Raw genomic sequence first — 22,493 nt, 5'->3', positions numbered from 1 at the left:
AACTACTGTGCATTAGAAAAGAATTGGAAAACAGTTTAAAAGATTCAGTCACAGGGCAGCACCTCTGACGAGTAGCAGGAAGACATAACAAGAGAGTGATATGCTTGAGACATCTATTGGCGGAAAGTTTGAAGGATGCAAGACGTACTGAAAGTGAAAGGCAAACAGGAGAAAGAGGACAAACAGGAATACAAAAAGTGAGAAAGGATTTGTGAGGATGGGTGCATGGAAACTGGAAGTGCTGAAGCTGCAGGCACTGTGTTCATATAGGCCATGAAGCTGGCGGTCTTTAAAAGCATGGATAGATGTAGTGTCATCTTAACCTGGTTCCTTTGGTTCCTTCTTCTCCCGTTTGACCCGTGGAGTTTTAGGTGCAGGGGTGCCCTGAGGGGTCATCTGAGGTGTACTCTGCGAGTCATCGACTCCCTCACCTCCCATCATCCCAAAATCTTCATCAAATTCCATTTTTAAGGCAATGGAATCCATATCACCCTGGAGTGACAAAATGCAATACCGATGCGATTAATAAAAGAAGCAGCTTATACAGTGTTCCCCTTCTACTGGTACGGGGTGAGTCCTGAAAAAGCACACTTATAATGACTGGAGTTTCAAATAATTTTATAAAATGCACATACGAATCATACAACCCGATATTAGCAGAAGCTACTCCAATACAATAAATTACACAGAATATCAGATTTCAGGCGTACAAAAGAGCCAAGTTAGCAGGCCATAGATCCAACTAATCTGCATTTTGCTAGCAGACTGGTGTTCATCTTTACGTGCACTTGTGTAAGCTGCAGTATGTTTTGCATGAAATGTGGGCCTGAGTCAGCAGCTGTTACAAAAATTGCTGTATAGAGTTCCAACCACTTTGCCTCTAGTTCATGGCAAATGTAGTATATGCTTGCAGTGCTTTTGAGAGGGACGTTCAGGTGTAAGAAGCTGAAAAACCTAAAATTATAAGGGTATTAAGACTACAGTATGGTCTGTCTGAATAAATGGTAGCATGGGGTGCGAGCTTTGTAAGTGTGAATCAGAAGAAAGCTTCCCCATATTTGCAGCAGACCATATCTTCTCATAATGCAAGTAACCTATCTACTGCAGGTGGCATTAGACTTAACCACATAGGAGTTTGGTGTTGGAATACATTGCACGCGTCTCACAACAGAAGCAAGCTTTGCTGAATTATAATCCAGCTTCCTCCACAAGGTTACTTGATGGCAAGAGCCTAGAAATATTTCCTATTGCAGCCTACACTTTATAAATGCCTGTCTGCCTTTTAAGGCAATGATCTGCAAGATAGCAAACATGTGAATATGCTTGTTTTTCATACCCATTTATTTGGCTGGATGGTGTTTCCTTGGATGAGTGGTAGGGGAAAAAATAGATAAGCTCTTAAGGTTGAGGTACTGGGTCCAAAGGTTGCAGTTTCTATCTTATAGCTCTGCTTAGTTCTAAAAACTGTGCTGCCACCCAATAAAAAAACTTGAAGATTCCTCTGACACTGTAGAATTTGTCTATGTGAAGTACTTAATCTCGTCTTCTAATGCATGCAGAAGGCAGCAATTTATTTTCAGTAAAGTAGTGGTGACTGCTGGGGACCGCATGCTGGCAAATCAGAATGGCTGAAACAATATCAAGGAGCAGCCCATTTTATTATCCCCATTCAATTACTGACTAAACACTCACTGTGTGTATAAAATGTCGGGAAGTAAATTTAACAGCTAACAACAAAGGTCTTATTGTGGTAGTAACTTTGGTCTGTGCATTTAGTTGGTCAGTTTAAACAACAGCTTAGGAGGGTTTGGAAACTGCCCAAAAGCAAAAAAGAAGTTTAACTAGGACAAACCTTCTTCTTCTTCATCAGCTTCTTGCTGGCATCGGCCTTCATTGCAGATGTAACCTCTGGAATGACTCTCCTACCCAACTCTGAAGGCATCGTCTCTTCCAACTGCATCTTCTTATACTTTGGTTTTCCAACCTTGCCTTTTACTGCTTTGCCTATGAAACCTGCCAAAATGTCTTCTTTCTCCTGGTTTTCAACTTTCTGAGAATGAGTATTTTTGAAGGGGAATTACAAAAAAAAAAAAAAAGTGTCAAATTATACACAGTTGTATGCCTGTAAACTCCAAAAATCAAATAAACTACCCAATGGCGCATAAACATTATATCATTCAGCGACAAACCAGAGAAAATACCAGTTAGTTAAAACCTATCCAATAGATCAATTAACGTCAACCAACTGGTTAACAGCACATTAGTTAGACACTTGATTTTGCTAGTTCCTTTTAAGCAATTGCAGTGCGCACCTATAATGCAACAACATAACACCTTTATTGGCCTAAAACAGACAAGACCAGCAACACAACAGAGAAATGTCAGATAAATATGGACATAGAAATGATAGATAACACAGGCACCAAGCACATTCTGGTGTCCGGGTTAAGCAGAGAAAAGGACAGGGTTGGTAAAGAAAGCAGCTCAATGTTCATCAGGTTAATGTAGAACACTATAAACATTGATCTGTACCACACTGTAAAGAGGGTATGGAAGAAACAAACCCATGAGACCCAAAGTGAGTGGACTATCAGGTCTCTTACGCACAGATGCTGCCAGTGGGAGCTACACTGTGCAACAGTTCGGCTGTGAACTGCAGCATATAAATAATAATGCTGGTTTGTCACTCCCAACTCTTCAGAGCAGCTGTTGCCATTTCAAGCTGCTCCTCAGGTAAGAGCACACGTTTACTCATTTTCAATGTTGCACCCTTTGATTGATATCGCAGCCGATGTAGATAGTAAATGAATCCCAAAACAGAATCAGTCTTTGTAAGATGCCGCCACAGTGGCATCAAGGATTATTTCAAGTTATCACCCTGGCCCAATGGGTCCCTTCACTTTGATTCTAACAGATTCCAGTTCACCGTTCTTGACCAATGTTAACACTATAACAAAAAGGGCAAGAGTAGGCGTGTCCATAGTAGGACACCAGGTGCAAATATAAAGAGGTGAATTCAACTTAACTTAAAAACATTAATTGAGTTCCCATTATTATATAGAAAATAAAATAAAGAAGAACCTGTACATTTCTGTTTGTTTTGCGGCTTTATATAGCACAGACAAGCCCAGGCGCGTATCGGAGCACTTCACATATTGAAATGCAGCTGAAGTACATTGATGACCAGGGATTACAATGACAAGTTAAAACACTGGACAATATTACGGAGACGCGCACAATAAGATAAAACTGAAGCACAAAAATTACACTACTATGCTTGAGAAATTGCTAGAACTGAAAGTAGGCAAACACAACAACTGCCTGGGGTGGCAAATATATATTTACAACCATTGCTTCAAGAGTAATGAAGGCAAGCAGTTAGAACGCAGTAATGAAGGCAATTTAGTTAGAATGTAGGAATAGGGCCAGCATAGGGAGGTGTAGCCATTGTAAAGAGATGGACAGCACAGAATAGTAGTGCTAAGCAAACATTTTTGCTTGAAAGAAGTGGTTTTAAATCTTTCTTAGAGACAAAAAAAAAGGAGAGTTTCCAGATCATGGATGTGGATTCAAATAAAGAATAAGCCATGCAAGCTATAATTTCAAACATCAGGGGCTCAGAGGAGAGTCTCTGAATTTTGATAAAAGCAGAGACAACCAACAAATTTTAGTTCATAATGGTTGGAGAGAAGGAGTGTAAGATTCTGTTAACCACGCAAGTTGTTTATGCATTTTGCTTCATTAGGTAGCAGCAGAATCATGACAAGCAGAGAAGACGTGAAAAAATTGCTGGTTTTCAAGATAAAGACATAGCACAGCATAACGTTTTTGGTCTATTTTTAGCAGACTGAGTTTAGGAGCAAAAATGGTTCTTGTACATTTTTCTCTCAGCGTGATAAAGTACTAAGGTTAAGGACTGAAGCACCTAATGTGATTAGACTGTGTAGAACTCTTTTTTTTAAAGCTCTTGGAGCATATAGAGCTAATTTGTTTGTTTTTATTATTTCATTCTTTTGGGGGTGGGCCAAGTTGTTAAGGGTATTGGGAGGTCATTGGGTTTATTTCTTTACTTGTATTGGTAAAAGACACCAGTTTCCTGAAAGAATTTCCTCCACTAACTATGTATACGGCAGCAGTTGACACTCAAAGTCGGCCACTTCTAAGGAATAGTGAATCAACTCCGCTCTGGTGCCAGTTTTCACAACATGGTGTTTAAGAACTTTGTGAGGGGTAGAACAGGAATGTCTCTAATTATGGTTAAGACAAGTAGCTATAAACGTATTGAAGCCAAGATGAGGGGTCTAGATGCACGAGGAGTGAAACTATTTCTACTGTCATAGGCGCATAGGTAGACTTATTTTCAAACAAGGTGAGGTGTGAAAGCTAAAATAACCTTTGTACCTTATAGTTCAGTCAACTTCTGCAAACATGTTGTAGGAAGTTGGCTCTGTATGTGCTATTTCAAAGTAAGGAATAGCATGCACAGAGTCCAAGGGTTCCCCTTAGAGGTAAAATAGTGGTAAAAAGAGATAATACTAATGCTCTATTTTGTGGTAGTGTGGTCGAGCAGTAGGCTTATCCAAGGAGTAGTGTTAAGCATTTGTTGTACATACACATAGACAATAAATGAGGTACACACACTCAGACAAATCCAGCCAATAGGTTTTGTTATAGAAAAATATCTTCTTAGTTTATTTTAAGAACCACAGGTTCAAATTTTACATGTAATAGCTCTTTTGAAAGGTATTGCAGGTAAGTACTCTAGGAACTTTGAATCATTACTTTAGCATGTATACTTTTTACATAAAACACAATAAGCTGTTTTAAAAGTGGACACTTAGTGCAATTTTCACAGTTCCTGGGGGAGGTAAGTTATTGTTAGTTTCAACAGGTAAGTAAGGCACTTACAGGTTTCAGTTTTTGGTCCAAGGTAGCCCACCGTTGGGGGTTCAGAGCAACCCCAAAGTTATCACACCAGCAGCTCAGGGCCGGTCAGGTGCAAAGGTCAAAGAGGTGCCCAAAACACATAGGCTATAATGGAGAGAAGGGGGTGCCCCGGTTCCAGTCTGCCAGCAGGTAAGTACCCGCGTCTACGGAGGGCAGACCAGGGGGGTTTTGTAGGGCACCGAGGGGGACACAAAGTAGTACAGAAAGTACACCCTCAGCAGCGCGGGGGCGGCCGGGTGCAGTGTGCAAACACGCGTCGGGTTTCCTTCAGGTTTCAATGGGAGACCAAGGGGTCTCTTCAGCGATGCAGGCAGGCAAGGGGGGGGCTCCTCGGGGTAGCCACCACCTGGGCAAGGGAGAGGGCCTCCTGGGGGTCACTCCTGCACAGAAGTTCCGTTTCTTTAGGGGCTGGGGGCTGCGGGTGCAGGGTCTTTTCCAGCCGTCGGGAAATGGAGTTCGGACAGTCGCGGTCAGGGGGAGCCTGAGGATTCCCTCTGCAGGCGTCGCTGTGGGGGCTCAGGGGGGACAACTTTGGTTACTCACAGTCGTAGAGTCGCCGGAGGGTCCTCCCTGAGTTGGTTGTTCTCCACCAGTCGAGTCGGGGTCGCCGGTTGCAGTGTTGCAAGTCTCACGCTTCTTGCGGGAGTTGCAGGGGTCTTTAAATCTGCTCCTTGTAACAAAGTTGCAGTTCTTTTGGAGCAGTGCCGCTGTCCTCGGGAGTTTCTTGTCTTTTTTGAAGCAGGGCAGTCCTCAGAGGATTCAGAGGTCGCTGGTCCCTTGGAAAGCGTCGCTGGAGCAGGTTTCTTTGGAAGGCAGGAGACAGGCCGGTAAGTCTGGGGCCAAGGCAGTTGGTGTCTTCTGTTCTTCCTCTGCAGGGGTTTGTCAGCTCGGCAGTCCTTCTTCTTGTAGTTGCAGGAATCTAAAACTTTAGGTTCAGGGAAGCCCTTAAATACTAAATTTAAGGGCGTGTTTAGGTCTGGGGGGTTTGTAGCCAATGGCTACTAGCCCTGAGGGTGGGTACACCCTCTTTGTGCCTCCTCCCAAGGGGAGGGGGGTCACATCCCTAATCCTATTGGGGGAATCCATCATCTGCAAGATGGAGGATTTCTAAAAGTTAGAGTCACCTCAGCTCAGGACACCTTAGGGGCTGTCCTGACTGGTCAGTGACTCCTCCTTGTTATTCTCATTATTTTCTCCGGCCTTGCCGCCAAAAGTGGGGGCCGGGGGCGGGCAACTCCACTAGCTGGAGTGTCCTGCGGTGCTGTGACAAAGGGGTGAGCCTTTGAGGCTCACCGCCAGGTGTTACAGCTCCTGCCTGGGGGAGGTGTTAGCATCTCCACCCAGTGCAGGCTTTGTTACTGGCCTCAGAGTGACAAAGGCACTCTCCCCATGAGGCCAGCAACATGTCTCTAGTGTGGCAGGCTGCTGGAACCAGTCAGCCTACACAGATAGTCGGTTAGGTTTCAGGGGGCACCTCTAAGGTGCCCTCTGTGGTGTATTTTACAATAAAATGTACACTGGCATCAGTGTGCATTTATTGTGATGAGAAGTTTGATACCAAACTTCCCAGTTTTCAGTGTAGCCATTATGGTGCTGTGGAGTTCGTGTAAAACAGACTCCCAGACCATATACTCTTATGGCTACCCTGCACTTCCAATGTCTAAGGTTTTGCTTAGACACTGTAGGGGCACAGTGCTCATGCACTGGTACCCTCACCTATGGTATAGTGCACCCTGCCTAATGGCTGTAAGGCCTGCTAGAGGGGTGTCTTACCTATACTGCATAGGCAGTGAGAGGCTGGCATGGCACCCTGAGGGGAGTGCCATGTCGACTGTAGGAAGTTGGCTCTGTATGCACTATTTCAAAGTAAGGAATAGTATGCACAGAGTCCAAGGGTTCCCCTTAGAGGTAAGATAGTGGCAAAAAATAGATAATACCAATGCTCTATTTTGTGGTAGTGTGGTCGAGCAGTAGGCTTATCCAAGGAGTAGTGTTAAGCATTTGTTGTACATACACAAAGACAATAAATGAGGTACACACACTCAGAGACAAATCCAGCCAATAGGTTTTTGTATAGAAAAATATCTTTTCTTAGTTTATTTTAAGAACCACAGGTTCAAATTCTACATGTAATATCTCATTCGAAAGGTATTGCAGGTAAGTACTTTAGGAACTTCAAATCATCAAAATTGCATGTATACTTTTCAAGTTATTGACAAATAGCTGTTTTAAAAGTGGACACTTAGTGCAATTTTCACAGTTCCTAGGGGAGGTAAGTATTTGTTAGGTTAACCAGGTAAGTAAGACACTTACAGGGCTTAGTTCTTGGTCCAAGGTAGCCCACCGTTGGGGGTTCAGAGCAACCCCAAAGTCACCACACCAGCAGCTCAGGGCCGGTCAGGTGCAGAGTTCAAAGTGGTGCCCAAAACACATAGGCTAGAATGGAGAGAAGGGGGTGCCCCGGTTCCGGTCTGTTTGCAGGTAAGTACCCGCGTCTTCGGAGGGCAGACCAGGGGGGTTTTGTAGGGCACCGGGGGGGACACAAGCCCACACAGAAATTTCACCCTCAGCAGCGCGTGGGCGGCCGGGTGCAGTGTAGAAACAGGCGTCGGGTTCGCAATGTTAGTCTATGAGAGATCTCGGGATCTCTTCAGCGCTGCAGGCAGGCAAGGGGGGGGTTCCTCGGGGAAACCTCCACTTGGCAAGGGAGAGGGACTCCTGGGGGTCACTTCTCTAGTGAAAGTCCGGTCCTTCAGGTCCTGGGGGCTGCGGGTGCAGGGTCTCTCCCAGGCGTCGGGACTTTGGATTCAAAGAGTCGCGGTCAGGGGAAGCCTCGGGATTCCCTCTGCAGGCGGCGCTGTGGGGGCTCAGGGGGGACAGGTTTTGGTACTCACAGTATCAGAGTAGTCCTGGGGTCCCTCCTGAGGTGTCGGGTCTCCACCAGCCGAGTCGGGGTCGCCGGGTGCAGTGTTGCAAGTCTCACGCTTCTTGCGGGGAGCTTGCAGGGTTCTTTAAAGCTGCTGGAAACAAAGTTGCAGCCTTTCTTGGAGCAGGTCCGCTGTCCTCGGGAGTTTCTTGTCTTTTCGAAGCAGGGGCAGTCCTCAGAGGATGTCGAGGTCGCTGGTCCCTTCGGAAGGCGTCGCTGGAGCAGGATCTTTGGAAGGCAGGAGACAGGCCGGTGAGTTTCTGGAGCCAAGGCAGTTGTCGTCTTCTGGTCTTCCGCTGCAGGGGTTTTCAGCTGGGCAGTCCTTCTTCTTGTAGTTGCAGGAATCTAATTTTCTAGGGTTCAGGGTAGCCCTTAAATACTAAATTTAAGGGCGTGTTTAGGTCTGGGGGGTTAGTAGCCAATGGCTACTAGCCCTGAGGGTGGGTACACCCTCTTTGTGCCTCCTCCCAAGGGGAGGGGGTCACAATCCTAACCCTATTGGGGGAATCCTCCATCTGCAAGATGGAGGATCTCTAAAAGTTAGAGTCACTTCAGCTCAGGACACCTTAGGGGCTGTCCTGACTGGCCAGTGACTCCTCCTTGTTTTTCTCATTATTTTCTCCGGCCTTGCCGCCAAAAGTGGGGCCTGGCCGGAGGGGGCGGGCAACTCCACTAGCTGGAGTGTCCTGCTGGGTTGGCACAAAGGAGGTGAGCCTTTGAGGCTCACCGCCAGGTGTGACAATTCCTGCCTGGGGGAGGTGTTAGCATCTCCACCCAGTGCAGGCTTTGTTACTGGCCTCAGAGTGACAAAGGCACTCTCCCCATGGGGCCAGCAACATGTCTCGGTTTGTGGCAGGCTGCTAAAACTAGTCAGCCTACACAGACAGTCGGTTAAGTTTCAGGGGGCACCTCTAAGGTGCCCTCTGTGGTGTATTTTACAATAAAATGTACACTGGCATCAGTGTGCATTTATTGTGCTGAGAAGTTTGATACCAAACTTCCCAGTTTTCAGTGTAGCCATTATGGTGCTGTGGAGTTCGTGTTTGACAAACTCCCAGACCATATACTCTTATGGCTACCCTGCACTTACAATGTCTAAGGTTTTGTTTAGACACTGTAGGGGTACCATGCTCATGCACTGGTACCCTCACCTATGGTATAGTGCACCCTGCCTTAGGGCTGTAAGGCCTGCTAGAGGGGTGTCTTACCTATACTGCATAGGCAGTGAGAGGCTGGCATGGCACCCTGAGGGGAGTGCCATGTCGACTTACTCGTTTTGTCCTCACTAGCACACACAAGCTGGCAAGCAGGGTGTCTGTGCTGAGTGAGAGGTCTCCAGGGTGGCATAAGACATGCTGCAGCCCTTAGAGACCTTCCTTGGCATCAGGGCCCTTGGTACTAGAAGTACCAGTTACAAGGGACTTATCTGGATGCCAGGGTCTGCCAATTGTGGATACAAAAGTACAGGTTAGGGAAAGAACACTGGTGCTGGGGCCTGGTTAGCAGGCCTCAGCACACTTTCAATTGTAAACATAGCATCAGCAAAGGCAAAAAGTCAGGGGGCAACCATGCCAAGGAGGCATTTCCTTACATCGACTTACTCATTTTGTTCTCACTAGCACACACAAGCTGGTAAGCAGTGGGTCTGTGCTGAGTGAGGGGTCTCTAGGGTGGCATAATACATGCTGCAGCCCTTAGAGACCTTCCCTGGCATCAGGGCCCTTGGTACCAGGGGTACCAGTTACCAGGGACTTATCTGGATGCCAGGGTGTGCCAATTGTGGAATCAAAAGTACAGGTTAGGGAAAGAACACTGGTGCTGGGGCTTCAGCACACTTTCAATTCAAAACATAGCATCAGCAAAGGCAAAAAGTCAGGGGGTAACCATGCCAAGGAGGCATTCAAAGAACCCTGCAATCTCCCCGCAAGAAGCGTGAGACTTGCAACACTGCACCCGGCGACCCCGACTCGGCTGGTGGAAAACCAACACCTCAGGGAGGACCCCCGGACTACTCTCCGACTGCGAGTACCAAAACCTGTCCCCCCTGAGCCCCCACAGCGCCGCCTGCAGAGGGAATCCCGAGGCTTCCCCTGACCGCGACTCTCTGAAACCTAAGTCCCGACGCCTGGAAAAGACCCTGCACCCGCAGCCCCCAGGACCTGAAGGACCGGACTTTCACTGCAGAAGTGACCCCCAGGAGTCCCTCTCCCTTGCCCAAGTGGAGGTTTCCCCGAGGAAGCCCCCCCTTGCCTGCCTGCAGCGCTGAAGAGATCCCTTGATCTCTCATTGACTTACATTGCGAACCCGACGCTTGTTCTAACACTGCACCCGGCCGCCCCCGCGCCGCTGAGGGTGAAATTTCTGTGTGGGCTTGTGTCCCCCCCGGTGCCCTACAAAACCCCCCTGGTCTGCCCTCCGAAGACGCGGGTACTTACCTGCAAGCAGACCGGAACCGGGGCACCCCCTTCTCTCCATTATAGCCTATGCGTTTTGGGCACCACTTTGAACTCTGCACCTGACCGGCCCTGAGCTGCTGGTGTGGTAACTTTGGGGTTGCTCTGAACCCCCAACGGTGGGCTACCTTGGACCAAGAACTGAACCCTGTAAGTGTCGTACTTACCTGGTAAAACTAACAAAAACTTACCTCCCCCAGGAACTGTGAAAATTGCACTAAGTGTCCACTTTTAAAATAGCTATTTGTGAATAACTTGAAAAGTATACATGCAATTGAAATGATTCAAAGTTCCTAATGTACTTACTTGCAATACCTTTCAAACAAGATATTACATGTTAAATTTGAACCTGTGGTTCTTAAAATAAACTAAGAAAAGATAGTTTTCTATACAAAACCTATTGGCTGGATTTGTCTCTGAGTGTGTGTACCTCATTTATTGTCTATGTGTATGTACAACAAATGCTTAACACTACTCCTTGGATAAGCCTACTGCTCGACCACACTACCACAAAATAGAGCATTAGTATTATCTATTTTTACCACTATTTTACCTCTAAGGGGAACCCTTGGACTCTGTGCATGCTATTCCTTACTTTGAAATAGCACATACAGAGCCAACTTCCTACACTTACATCCTCCTGTTCAGGTCATTCCCTCTGGGGAACTGACCCACTTCCACAGTGATAGGACCTAGTCTGAACTGCCTCTTGTCTGTGCTTTTTATGTCTTCACCCATTCTCTCTATTTTTGGGTTAGAGGTATCACCCTCTGCTAATCTTATCTTAGCCAGGGTCACCCCTAGCTTACCCAAAGAGGTTACCCAGAGCTGGAGTAACCCCACCATGACCAACAGGGTCAGGGGGCCTAACTTGTTGTTTGGCATGGGGTCAGACCACCATGCCAAGGATAGTGCAGCCATAAAGGCTAACACCCAGCAGAGGCCACTGACAGCTGTCAGTGCCCAGAACCACACCTTTAGCTCTTCACCTACAAGGGAAGGGGCTAAGTTACAGGCTTCTTTGGGTTCAGGGTGCCTGTCTGCTGTATTAGAGTGGGGGGTTACCATATCTTGTAGTAAACACCCTTCTTCCACTCTTTCTTCTGTTAGCTGAGGAGCCACCCACTCAGGCTTAACAGTTGCCTGACTAGCCAGGACTTCTTGTGGGTCAGGTTGGACTTTATCAGAGCCACTTTTGGAGTTCTCCCCTACTGGAGCAGAATCTCCTTGGCTTGCTGGAACCTTGGCTAAAGGTTGTCCACCTTTCCTACTCTGTTTCCTTTTCTTTTTCTTCTGGGGCCTACTTGCATTTACTGCAGAGGTAGGCACTCCAGAATCCTTGGGAGAGGACTGGCACTGGACCAGTTCCTCTCTTGGGCTCTGACTAACCTCTGGGTAGTCATTTCCAAGGAGACAATCAAGGGGGAGGTCTGTACTGACTACCACCCTTCTCCAGCTAAAAGTCCCACCCACTTCTATGGGCACAAAAGCCACTGGCCTACAAGTGACCCTATCTGGGCTAACTCTTACTCTGGCAGTCTCACCTGGGATGTACTGGTTTGAGAACACCAGCCTGTCATGCACCATAGTGTGACTGGCACAAGTGTCTCTCAGGGCAGTGGCTGGGATTCCATTCACCAGTAGGTGGTGGAAGTGTCTACTTCCCTCTGGAATCTCCAACTCACCTGTTGGGCCCTTTTTCCAGTGGAAGGCTATGAAGACCTCCTCATCTGAGGAGTCATCCCCAATGGCTACACTGGTCACCCCTGGGATTTTGCTAGGGGGCTTGTTTTTGGGACAAGAAGTGTCCTTGGTGTGGTGCCCTGTCTGTTTACAGTTATGGCACCATGCCTTAGTGGCATCCCAGCTCTTACCCTGGTACCCACCTAGGTTTTGGGTTGTGTCTCTGGGCCCACCCACCTGGTCTGGTTTTTGGGGGCCTACAGTGGACTCTTTTTCTTTGTTTTTAGTGTCACCCACTTTCTCCTGGGGAGGCTTTGTAACCCCTTTCTTTTGGTCACCCCCCGTGGAAGTTTTGGTTACCCTAGTCTTGACCCAGTGGTCTGCCTTCTTTCCCAATTCTTGGGGAGAAATTGGACCTAGGTCTACCAGATACTGATGCAACTTTTCATTGAAGCAGTTACTTAAAATGTGTTCTTTCATAAACAAATTATAAAGCCCAACATAGTCATACACTTCATTTCCAGTTACCCAACCATCCAGTGTTTTCACTGAGTAGTCAACATAATCAACCCAGGTCTGGCTCGAGGATTTTTTAGCCCCCCTGAATCTAATCCTATACTCCTCAGTGGAGAATCCAAAGCCCTCAATCAGGGTACCTGTAAGGAAATGCCTCCTTGGCATGGTTGCCCCCTGACTTTTTGCCTTTGCTGATGCTATGTTTACAATTGAAAGTGTGCTGAGGCCTGCTAACCAGGCCCCAGCACCGGTGTTCTTTCCCTAACCTGTACTTTTGTATCCACAATTGGCAGACCCTGGCATCCAGATAAGTCCCTTGTAACTGGTACTTCTAGTACCAAGGGCCCTGATGCCAAGGAAGGTCTCTAAGGGCTGCAGCATGTCTTATGCCACCCTGGAGACCTCTCACTCAGCACAGACACACTGCTTGCCAGCTTGTGTGTGCTAGTGAGAACAAAACGAGTAAGTCGACATGGCACTCCCCTCAGGGTGCCATGCCAGCCTCTCACTGCCTATGCAAGTATAGGTCAGTCACCCCTCTAGCAGGCCTTACAGCCCTAAGGCAGGGTGCACTATACCATAGGTGAGGGTACCAGTGCATGAGCATGGTACCCCTACAGTGTCTAAACAAAACCTTAGACATTGTAAGTGCAGGGTAGCCATAAGAGTATATGGTCTGGGAGTTTGTCAAACACGAACTCCACAGCACCATAATGGCTACACTGAAAACTGGGAAGTTTGGTATCAAACTTCTCAGCACAATAAATGCACACTGATGCCAGTGTACATTTTATTGTAAAATACACCACAGAGGGCACCTTAGAGGTGCCCCCTGAAACTTAACAGACTATCTGTGTAGGCTGACTGGTTCCAGCAGCCTGCCACACCAGAGACATGTTGCTGGCCCCATGGGGAGAGTGCCTTTGTCACTCTGAGGCCAGTAACAAAGCCTGCACTGGGTGGAGATGCTAACACCTCCCCCAGGCAGGAGCTGTGACACCTGGCGGTGAGCCTCAAAGGCTCACCCCTTTGTCACAGCCCAGCAGGGCACTCCAGCTTAGTGGAGTTGCCCGCCCCCTCCGGCCACGGCCCCCACTTTTGGCGGCAAGGCTGGAGGGAACAAAGAAAGCAACAAGGAGGAGTCACTGGCCAGTCAGGACAGCCCCTAAGGTGTCCTGAGCTGAAGTGACTAACTTTTAGAAATCCTCCATCTTGCAGATGGAGGATTCCCCCAATAGGGTTAGGATTGTGACCCCCTCCCCTTGGGAGGAGGCACAAAGAGGGTGTACCCACCCTCAGGGCTAGTAGCCATTGGCTACTAACCCCCCAGACCTAAACACGCCCTTAAATTTAGTATTTAAGGGCTACCCTGAACCCTAGAAAATTAGATTCCTGCAACTACAAGAAGAAGGACTGCCTAGCTGAAAACCCCTGCAGAGGAAGACCAGAAGACGACAACTGCCTTGGCTCCAGAAACTCACCGGCCTGTCTCCTGCCTTCCAAAGATCCTGCTCCAGCGACGCCTTCCAAAGGGACCAGCGACCTCGACATCCTCTGAGGACTGCCCCTGCTTCGAAAAGACAAGAAACTCCTGAGGACAGCGGACCTGCTCCAAGAAAGGCTGCAACTTTGTTTCCAGCAGCCTTGAAAGAACCCTGCAAGCTCCCCGCAAGAAGCGTGAGACTTGCAACACTGCACCCGGCGACCCCGACTCGGCTGGTGGAGATCCAACACCTCTGGAGGGACCCCAGGACTACTCTGATACTGTGAGTACCAAAACCTGTCCCCCCTGAGCCCCCACAGCGCCGCCTGCAGAGGGAATCCCGAGGCTTCCCCTGACCGCGACTCTTTGAATCCAAAGTCCTGACGCCTGGGAGAGACCCTGCACCCGCAGCCCCCAGGACCTGAAGGACCGGACTTTCACTGGAGAAGTGACCCCCAGGAGTCCCTCTCCCTTACCCAAGTGGAGGTTTCCCCGAGGAACCCCCCCCCTTGCCTGCCTGCAGCGCTGAAGAGATCCCGAGATCTCTCATAGACTAACATTGCGAACCCGACGCTGGTTTCTACACTGCACCCGGCCGCCCCCGCGCTGCTGAGGGTGAAATTTCTGTGTGGGCTTGTGTCCCCCCCGGTGCCCTACAAAACCCCCCTGGTCTGCCCTCCGAAGACGTGGGTACTTACCTGCAAGCAGACCGGAACCGGGGCACCCCCTTCTCTCCATTCTAGCCTATGTGTTTTGGGCACCACTTTGAACTCTGCACCTGACCGGCCCTGAGCTGCTGGTGTGGTGACTTTGGGGTTGCTCTGAACCCCCAACGGTGGGCTACCTTGGACCAAGAACTGAACCCTGTAAGTGTCTTACTTACCTGGTAAAACTAACAAAAACTTACCTCCCCTAGGAACTGTGAAAATTGCACTAAGTGTCCACTTTTAAAACAGCTATTTGTCAATAACTTGAAAAGTATACATGCAATTTTTATGATTTAAAGTTCCTAATGTACTTACCTGCAATACCTTTCAAACAAGCTATTACATGTTAAATTTGAACCTGTGGTTCTTAAAATAAACTAAGAAAAGATATTTTTCTATAACAAAACCTATTGGCTGGATTTGTCTCTGAGTGTGTGTACCTCATTTATTGTCTACGTGTATGTACAACAAATGCTTAACACTACTCCTTGGATAAGCCTACTGCTCGACCACACTACCACAAAATAGAGCATTAGTATTATCTATTTTTACCACTATTTTACCTCTAAGGGGAACCCTTGGACTCTGTGCATGCTATTCCTTACTTTGAAATAGCACATACAGAGCCAACTTCCTACAGTACCCTTCATGAGGTCATAAGATTCTGCATCTTTTCCAGAGAGTGTGAGGAGTCTATCCCTACACTTTCCTGTGAACATTTCCCAAAGGAGAGCACCCCAGTGAGATTTGTTCACTTTTCTGGTTACACAAGCCCTCTCAAAAGCTGTGAACCATTTGGTGATGTCATCACCATCTTCATATTTTGTTACAATCCCTTTAGGGATTTTCAACATGTCAGGAGAATCTCTGACCCTATTTATGTTGCTGCCACCATTGATGGGTCCTAGGCCCATCTCTTGTCTTTCCCTTTCTATAGCTAGGATCTGTCTTTCCAAAGCCAATCTTTTGGCCATCCTGGCTAACTGGATGTCCTCTTCACTGGAGTTATCCTCAGTGATTTCAGAGATGTTGGTCCCTCCTGTGAGGGGAACAGCATCTCTGACTATTATGTTTGGAGACAGGGCTTGAGAGGCCCTGCTCTCCCTAAATAGGACTGGTAGGGGGGAATTTTCCTCCAAGTCACTATCTTCATCCTCTGTGTTGCCATTCTCAGAGGGGTTGGCCTTTGCAAACTCTGCCAACAGCTCCTGGAGCTGTAGTTTGGAAGGTCTGGGGCCCATTGTTATTTTCTTTATTTTACAGAGTGACCTTAGCTCCCTCATCTTAAGATGGAGGTAAGGTGTGGTGTCGAGTTCCACCACATTCACATCTGTACTAGACATTATGCTTCTAAAAGTTGGAATACTTTTTAAGAAACTAAAACTGGTTCTAGAACCTAATTCAAACTTTTACCAAACTTTTAAACTCTAAAAGAAATGCTAACAGGGACTAACACAAGGCCCTAGCAGGACTTTAAAGAATTTAGAAAACTTTTCAAATTGCAAAAATCAATTTCTAATGACAATTTTGGAATTTGTCGTGTGATCAGGTATTGGCTGAGTAGTCCAGCAAATGCAAAGTCTTGTACCCCACCGCTGATCCACCAATGTAGGAAGTTGGCTCTGTATGTGCTATTTCAAAGTAAGGAGTAGCATGCACAGAGTCCAAGGGTTCCCCTTAGAGGTAAAATAGTGGTAAAAAGAGATAATACTAATGCTCTATTTTGTGGTAGTGTGGTCGAGCAGTAGGCTTATCAAAGGAGTAGTGTTAAGCATTTGTTGTACATACACATAGACAATAAATGAGGTACACACACTCAGAGACAAATCCAGCCAATAGGTTTTGTTATAGAAAAATATCTTTTCTTAGTTTATTTTAAGAACCACAGGTTCAAATTTAACATGTAATATCTTGTTTGAAAGGTATTGCAGGTAAGTACATTAGGAACTTTGAATTATTTCAATTGCATGTATACTTTTCAAGTTATTCACAAATAGCTACTTTAAAAGTGGACACTTAGTGCAATTTTCACAGTTCCTGGGGGAGGTAAGTTTTTGTTAGTTTTACCAGGTAAGTAAGACACTTACAGGGTTCAGTTCTTGGTCCAAGGTAGCCCACCGTTGGGGGTTCGAGCAACCCCAAAGTCACCACACCAGCAGCTCAGGGCCGGTCAGGTGCAGAGTTCAAAGTGGTGCCCAAAACGCATAGGCTAGAATGGAGAGAAGGGGGTGCCCCGGTTCCGGTCTGCTTGCAGGTAAGTACCCGCGTCTTCGGAGGGCAGACCAGGGGGGTTTTGTAGGGCACCGGGGGGGACACAAGCCCACACAGAAATTTCACCCTCAGCAGCGGGGGGGCGGCCGGGTGCAGTGTAGAAACAAGCGTCGGGTTTGCAATGTTAGTCAATGAGAGATCAAGGGATCTCTTCAGCGCTGCAGGCAGGCAAGGGGGGGGCTTCCTCAGAGAAACCTCCACTTGGGCAAGGGAGAGGGACTCCTGGGGGTCACTTCTGCAGTGAAAGTCCGGTCCTTCAGGTCCTGGGGGCTGCAGGTGCAGGGTCTTTTCCAGGCGTCGGGACTTAGGTTTCAGAGAGTCGCGGTCAGGGGAAGCCTCGGGATTCCCTCTGCAGGCGGCGCTGTGGGGGCTCAGGGGGGACAGGTTTTGGTACTCACAGTCGGAGAGTAGTCCGGGGGTCCTCCCTGAGGTGTTGGTTCTCCACCAGCCGAGTCGGGGTCGCCGGGTGCAGTGTTGCAAGTCTCACGCTTCTTGCAGGGAGATTGCAGGGTTCTTTAAAGCTGCTCCTTTGGATAAAGTTGCAGTCTTTTTGGAGCAGGTCCGCTGTCCTCGGGAGTTTCTTGTCGTCGTCGAAGCAGGGCAGTCCTCAGAGGATGCAGAGGTCGCTGGTCCCTTTGGAAGGCGTCGCTGGAGCAGAGTTCTTTGGAAGGCAGGAGACAGGCCGGTGAGTTTCTGGAGCCAAGGCAGTTGTTGTCTTCTGGTCTTCCTCTGCAGGGGTTTTCAGCTAGGCAGTCCTTCTTCTTGTTGTTGCAGGAATCTAAATCTTTAGGTTCAGGGTAGCCCTTAAATACTAAATTTAAGGGCGTGTTTAGGTCTGGGGGGTTAGTAGCCAATGGCTACTAGCCCTGAGGGTGGGTACACCCTCTTTGTGCCTCCTCCCAAGGGGTGGGGGTCACAGCCCTAATCCTATTGGGGGAATCCTCCATCTGCAAGATGGAGGATTTCTAAAAGTTAGAGTCACCTCAGCTCAGGACACCTTAGGGGCTGTCCTGACTGGCCAGTGACTCCTCCTTGTTGCTTTCTTTGTTCCCTCCAGCCTTGCCGCCAAAAGTGGGGGCCGTGGCCGGAGGGGGCGGGCAACTCCACTAAGCTGGAGTGCCCTGCTGGGCTGTGACAAAGGGGTGAGCCTTTGAGGCTCACCGCCAGGTGTTACAGCTCCTGCCTGGGGGAGGTGTTAGCATCTCCACCCAGTGCAGGCTTTGTTACTGGCCTCAGAGTGACAAAGGCACTCTGCCCATGGGGCCAGCAACATGTCTCTAGTGTGGCAGGCTGCTGGAACTAGTCAGCCTACACAGACAGTCGGTTAAGTTTCAGGGGGCACCTCTAAGGTGCCCTCTGGGGTGTTGTAAGGAAATGCCTCCTTGGCATGGTTGCCCCCTGACTTTTTGCCTTTGCTGATGCTATGTTTACAATTGAAAGTGTGCTGAGGCCTGCTAACCAGGCCCCAGCACCAGTGTTCTTTCCCTAACCTGTACTTTTGTATCCACAATTGGCAGACCTTGGCATCCAGATAAGTCCCTTGTAACTGGTACTGCTAGTACCAAGGGCCCTGATGCCAAGGAAGGTCTCTAAGGGCTGCAGCATGTCTTATGCCACCCTGGAGACCTCTCACTCAGCACAGACACACTGCTTGCCAGCTTGTGTGTGCTAGTGAGAACAAAACGAGTAAGTCGACATGGCACTCCCCTCAGGGTGCCATGCCAGCCTCTCACTGCCTATGCAAGTATAGGTCAGTCACCCCTCTAGCAGGCCTTACAGCCCTAAGGCAGGGTGCACTATACCATAGGTGAGGGTACCAGTGCATGAGCATGGTACCCCTACAGTGTCTAAACAAAACCTTAGACATTGTAAGTGCAGGGTAGCCATAAGAGTATATGGTCTGGGAGTTTGTCAAACACGAACTCCACAGCACCATAATGGCTACACTGAAAACTGGGAAGTTTGGTATCAAACTTCTCAGCACAATAAATGCACACTGATGCCAGTGTACATTTTATTGTAAAATACACCACAGAGAGCACCTTAGGGGTGCCCCCCTGAAACTTAACCGACTATCTGTGTAGGCTGACTAGTTCCAGCAGCCTGCCACACTAGAGACATGTTGCTGGCCCCATGGGGAGAGTGCCTTTGTCACTCTGAGGCCAGTAACAAAGCCTGCACTGGGTGGAGATGCTAACACCTCCCCCAGGCAGGAGCTGTAACACCTGGCGGTGAGCCTCAAAGGCTCACCCCTTTGTCACAGCCCAGCAGGGCACTCCAGCTTAGTGGAGTTGCCCGCCCCCTCCGGCCACGGCCCCCACTTTTGGCGGCAAGGCTGGAGGGAACAAAGAAAGCAACAAGGAGGAGTCACTGGCCAGTCAGGTCAGCCCCTAAGGTGTCCTGAGCTGAGGTGACTAACTTTTAGAAATCCTCCATCTTGCAGATGGAGGATTCCCCCAATAGGATTAGGGATGTGACCCCCCTCTCCTTGGGAGGAGGCACAAAGAGGCTGTACCCACCCTCAGGGCTAGTAGCCATTGGCTACTAACCCCCCAGACCTAAACACGCCCTTAAATTTAGTATTTAAGGGCTACCCTGAACCCTAGAAAATTAGATTCCTGCAACTACAAGAAGAAGGACTGCCTAGCTGAAAACCCCTGCAGAGGAAGACCAGAAGACGACAACTGCCTTGGCTCCAGAAACTCACCGGCCTGTCTCCTGCCTTCCAAAGAACTCTGCTCCAGCGACGCCTTCCAAAGGGACCAGCGACCTCTGAATCCTCTGAGGACTGCCCTGCTTCGACGACGACAAGAAACTCCCGAGGACAGCGGACCTGCTCCAAAAAGACTGCAACTTTGTTTCAAGAAGCAGCTTTAAAGAACCCTGCAACTCCCCGCAAGAAGCGTGAGACTTGCAACACTGCACCCGGCGACCCCGACTCGGCTGGTGGAGAACCAACACCTCAGGGAGGACCCCCGGACTACTCTACGACTGTGAGTACCAAAACCTGTCCCCCCTGAGCCCCCACAGCGCCGCCTGCAGAGGGAATCCCGAGGCTTCCCCTGACCGCGACTCTCTGAAACCTAAGTCCCGACGCCTGGAAAAGACCCTGCACCCGCAGCCCCCAGGACCTGAAGGACCGGACTTTCACTGGAGAAGTGACCCCCAGGAGTCCCTCTCCCTTGCCCAAGTGGAGGTTTCCCCGAGGAAGCCCCCCCTTGCCTGCCTGCAGCGCTGAAGAGATCCGTTGATCTCTCATAGACTAACATTGCAAACCCGACGCGTGTTTCTACACTGCACCCGGCCGCCCCCGCGCTGCTGAGGGTGAAATTTCTGTGTGGGCTTGTGTAGGAAGTTGGCTCTGTATGTGCTATTTCAAAGTAAGGAATAGCATGCACAGAGTCCAAGGGTTCCCCTTAGAGGTAAAATAGTGGTAAAAATAGATAATACTAATGCTCTATTTTGTGGTAGTGTGGTCGAGCAGTAGGCTTATCCAAGGAGTAGTGTTAAGCATTTGTTGTACATACACATAGACAATAAATGAGGTACACACACTCAGAGACAAATCCAGCCAATAGGTTTTTGTATAGAAAAATATCTTTTCTTAGTTTACTTTAAGAACCACAGGTTCAAATTCTACATGTAATATCTCATTTGAAAGGTATTGCAGGTAAGTACTTTAGGAACTTTAAAATCATAAAAATTGCATGTATACTTTTCAAGTTATTGACAAATAGCCGTTTTAAAAGTGGACACTTAGTGCAATTTTCACAGTTCCTAGGGGAGGTAAGTTTTGGTTAGTTTTACCAGGTAAGTAAGACACTTACAGGGTTCAGTTCTTGGTCCAAGGTAGCCCACCGTTGGGGGGTTCAGAGCAACCCCAAAGTCACCACACCAGCAGCTCAGGGCCGGTCAGGTGCAGAGTTCAAAGTGGTGCCCAAAACACATAGGCTAGAATGGAGAGAAGGGGGTGCCCCGGTTCCGGTCTGCTTGCAGGTAAGTACCCGCGTCCTCGGAGGGCAGACCAGGGGGGTTTTGTAGGGCACCGGGGGGGACACAAGTCCACACAGAAATTTCACCCTCAGCAGCGCGGGGGCGGCCGGGTGCAGTGTAGAAACAGGCGTCGGGTTCGCAATGTTAGTCTATGAGAGATCTCGGGATCTCTTCAGCGCTGCAGGCAGGCAAGGGGGGGGTTCCTCGGGGAAACCTCCACTTGGGCAAGGGAGAGGGACTCCTGGGGGTCACTTCTCCAGTGAAAGTCCGGTCCTTCAGGTCCTGGGGGCTGCGGGTGCAGGGTCTCTCCCAGGCGTCGGGACTTTGGATTCAAAGAGTCGCGGTCAGGGGAAGCCTCGGGATTCCCTCTGCAGGCGGCGCTGTGGGGGCTCAGGGGGGACAGGTTTTGGTACTCACAGTATCAGAGTAGTCCTGGGGTCCCTCCTGAGGTGTTGGATGTCCACCAGCCGAGTCGGGGTCGCCGGGTGCAGTGTTGCAAGTCTCACGCTTCTTGCGGGGAGCTTGCAGGGTTCTTTCAAGGCTGCTGGAAACAAAGTTGCAGCCTTTCTTGGAGCAGGTCCGCTGTCCTCGGGAGTTTCTTGTCTTTTCGAAGCAGGGGCAGTCCTCAGAGGATGTCGAGGTCGCTGGTCCCTTTGGAAGGCGTCGCTGGAGCAGGATCTTTGGAAGGCAGGAGACAGGCCGGTGAGTTTCTGGAGCCAAGGCAGTTGTCGTCTTCTGGTCTTCCTCTGCAGGGGTTTTCAGCTAGGCAGTCCTTCTTCTTGTAGTTGCAGGAATCTAATTTTCTAGGGTTCAGGGTAGCCCTTAAATACTAAATTTAAGGGCGTGTTTAGGTCTGGGGGGTTAGTAGCCAATGGCTACTAGCCCTGAGGGTGGGTACACCCTCTTTGTGCCTCCTCCCAAGGGGAGGGGGTCACAATCCTAACCCTATTGGGGGAATCCTCCATCTGCAAGATGGAGGATTTCTAAAAGTTAGAGTCACTACAGCTCAGGACACCTTAGGGGCTGTCCTGACTGGCCAGTGACTCCTCCTTGTTGCTTTCTTTGTTCCCTCCAGCCTTGCCGCCAAAAGTGGGGGCCGTGGCCGGAGGGGGCGGGCAACTCCACTAAGCTGGAGTGCCCTGCTGGGCTGTGACAAAGGGGTGAGCCTTTGAGGCTCACCGCCAGGTGTTACAGCTCCTGCCTGGGGGAGGTGTTAGCATCTCCACCCAGTGCAGGCTTTGTTACTGGCCTCAGAGTGACAAAGGCACTCTGCCCATGGGGCCAGCAACATGTCTCTGGTGTGGCAGGCTGCTGGAACTAGTCAGCCTACACAGACAGTCGGTTAAGTTTCAGGGGGCACCTCTAAGGTGCCCTCTGGGGTGTATTTTGCAATAAAATGTACACTGGCATCAGTGTGCATTTATTGTGCTGAGAAGTTTGATACCAAACTTCCCAGTTTTCAGTGTAGCCATTATGGTGCTGTGGAGTTCGTGTTTGACAAACTCCCAGACCAT

General features: G+C 49.0%; 1 protein-coding gene across 2 annotated transcripts in view; it reads right to left on the bottom strand.

Annotated features, from left to right (window-relative positions):
- The window catches only part of TOP2B (DNA topoisomerase II beta), a 485,217-nt gene that overhangs the window by 96,355 nt on the left and 366,369 nt on the right, over window positions 1–22,493 (bottom strand). For both annotated transcript variants that reach the window (XM_069212028.1, XM_069212029.1), the window contains exons 28-29: window positions 1,853–2,050; window positions 324–492 (exon numbers count right to left, since the gene is read on the bottom strand). In XM_069212028.1, the coding sequence (XP_069068129.1) occupies window positions 324–492; window positions 1,853–2,050 (367 nt within the window). The remainder of the gene's footprint in view (window positions 1–323; window positions 493–1,852; window positions 2,051–22,493) is intronic.

The sequence above is a fragment of the Pleurodeles waltl genome, chromosome 10, assembly GCF_031143425.1.
Source record: "Pleurodeles waltl isolate 20211129_DDA chromosome 10, aPleWal1.hap1.20221129, whole genome shotgun sequence".
NCBI lineage: Eukaryota > Metazoa > Chordata > Amphibia > Caudata > Salamandridae > Pleurodeles > Pleurodeles waltl.
Note: the sequence above shows the minus strand (reverse complement) of the source record. Positions and strands in the feature narration are given on the sequence as shown.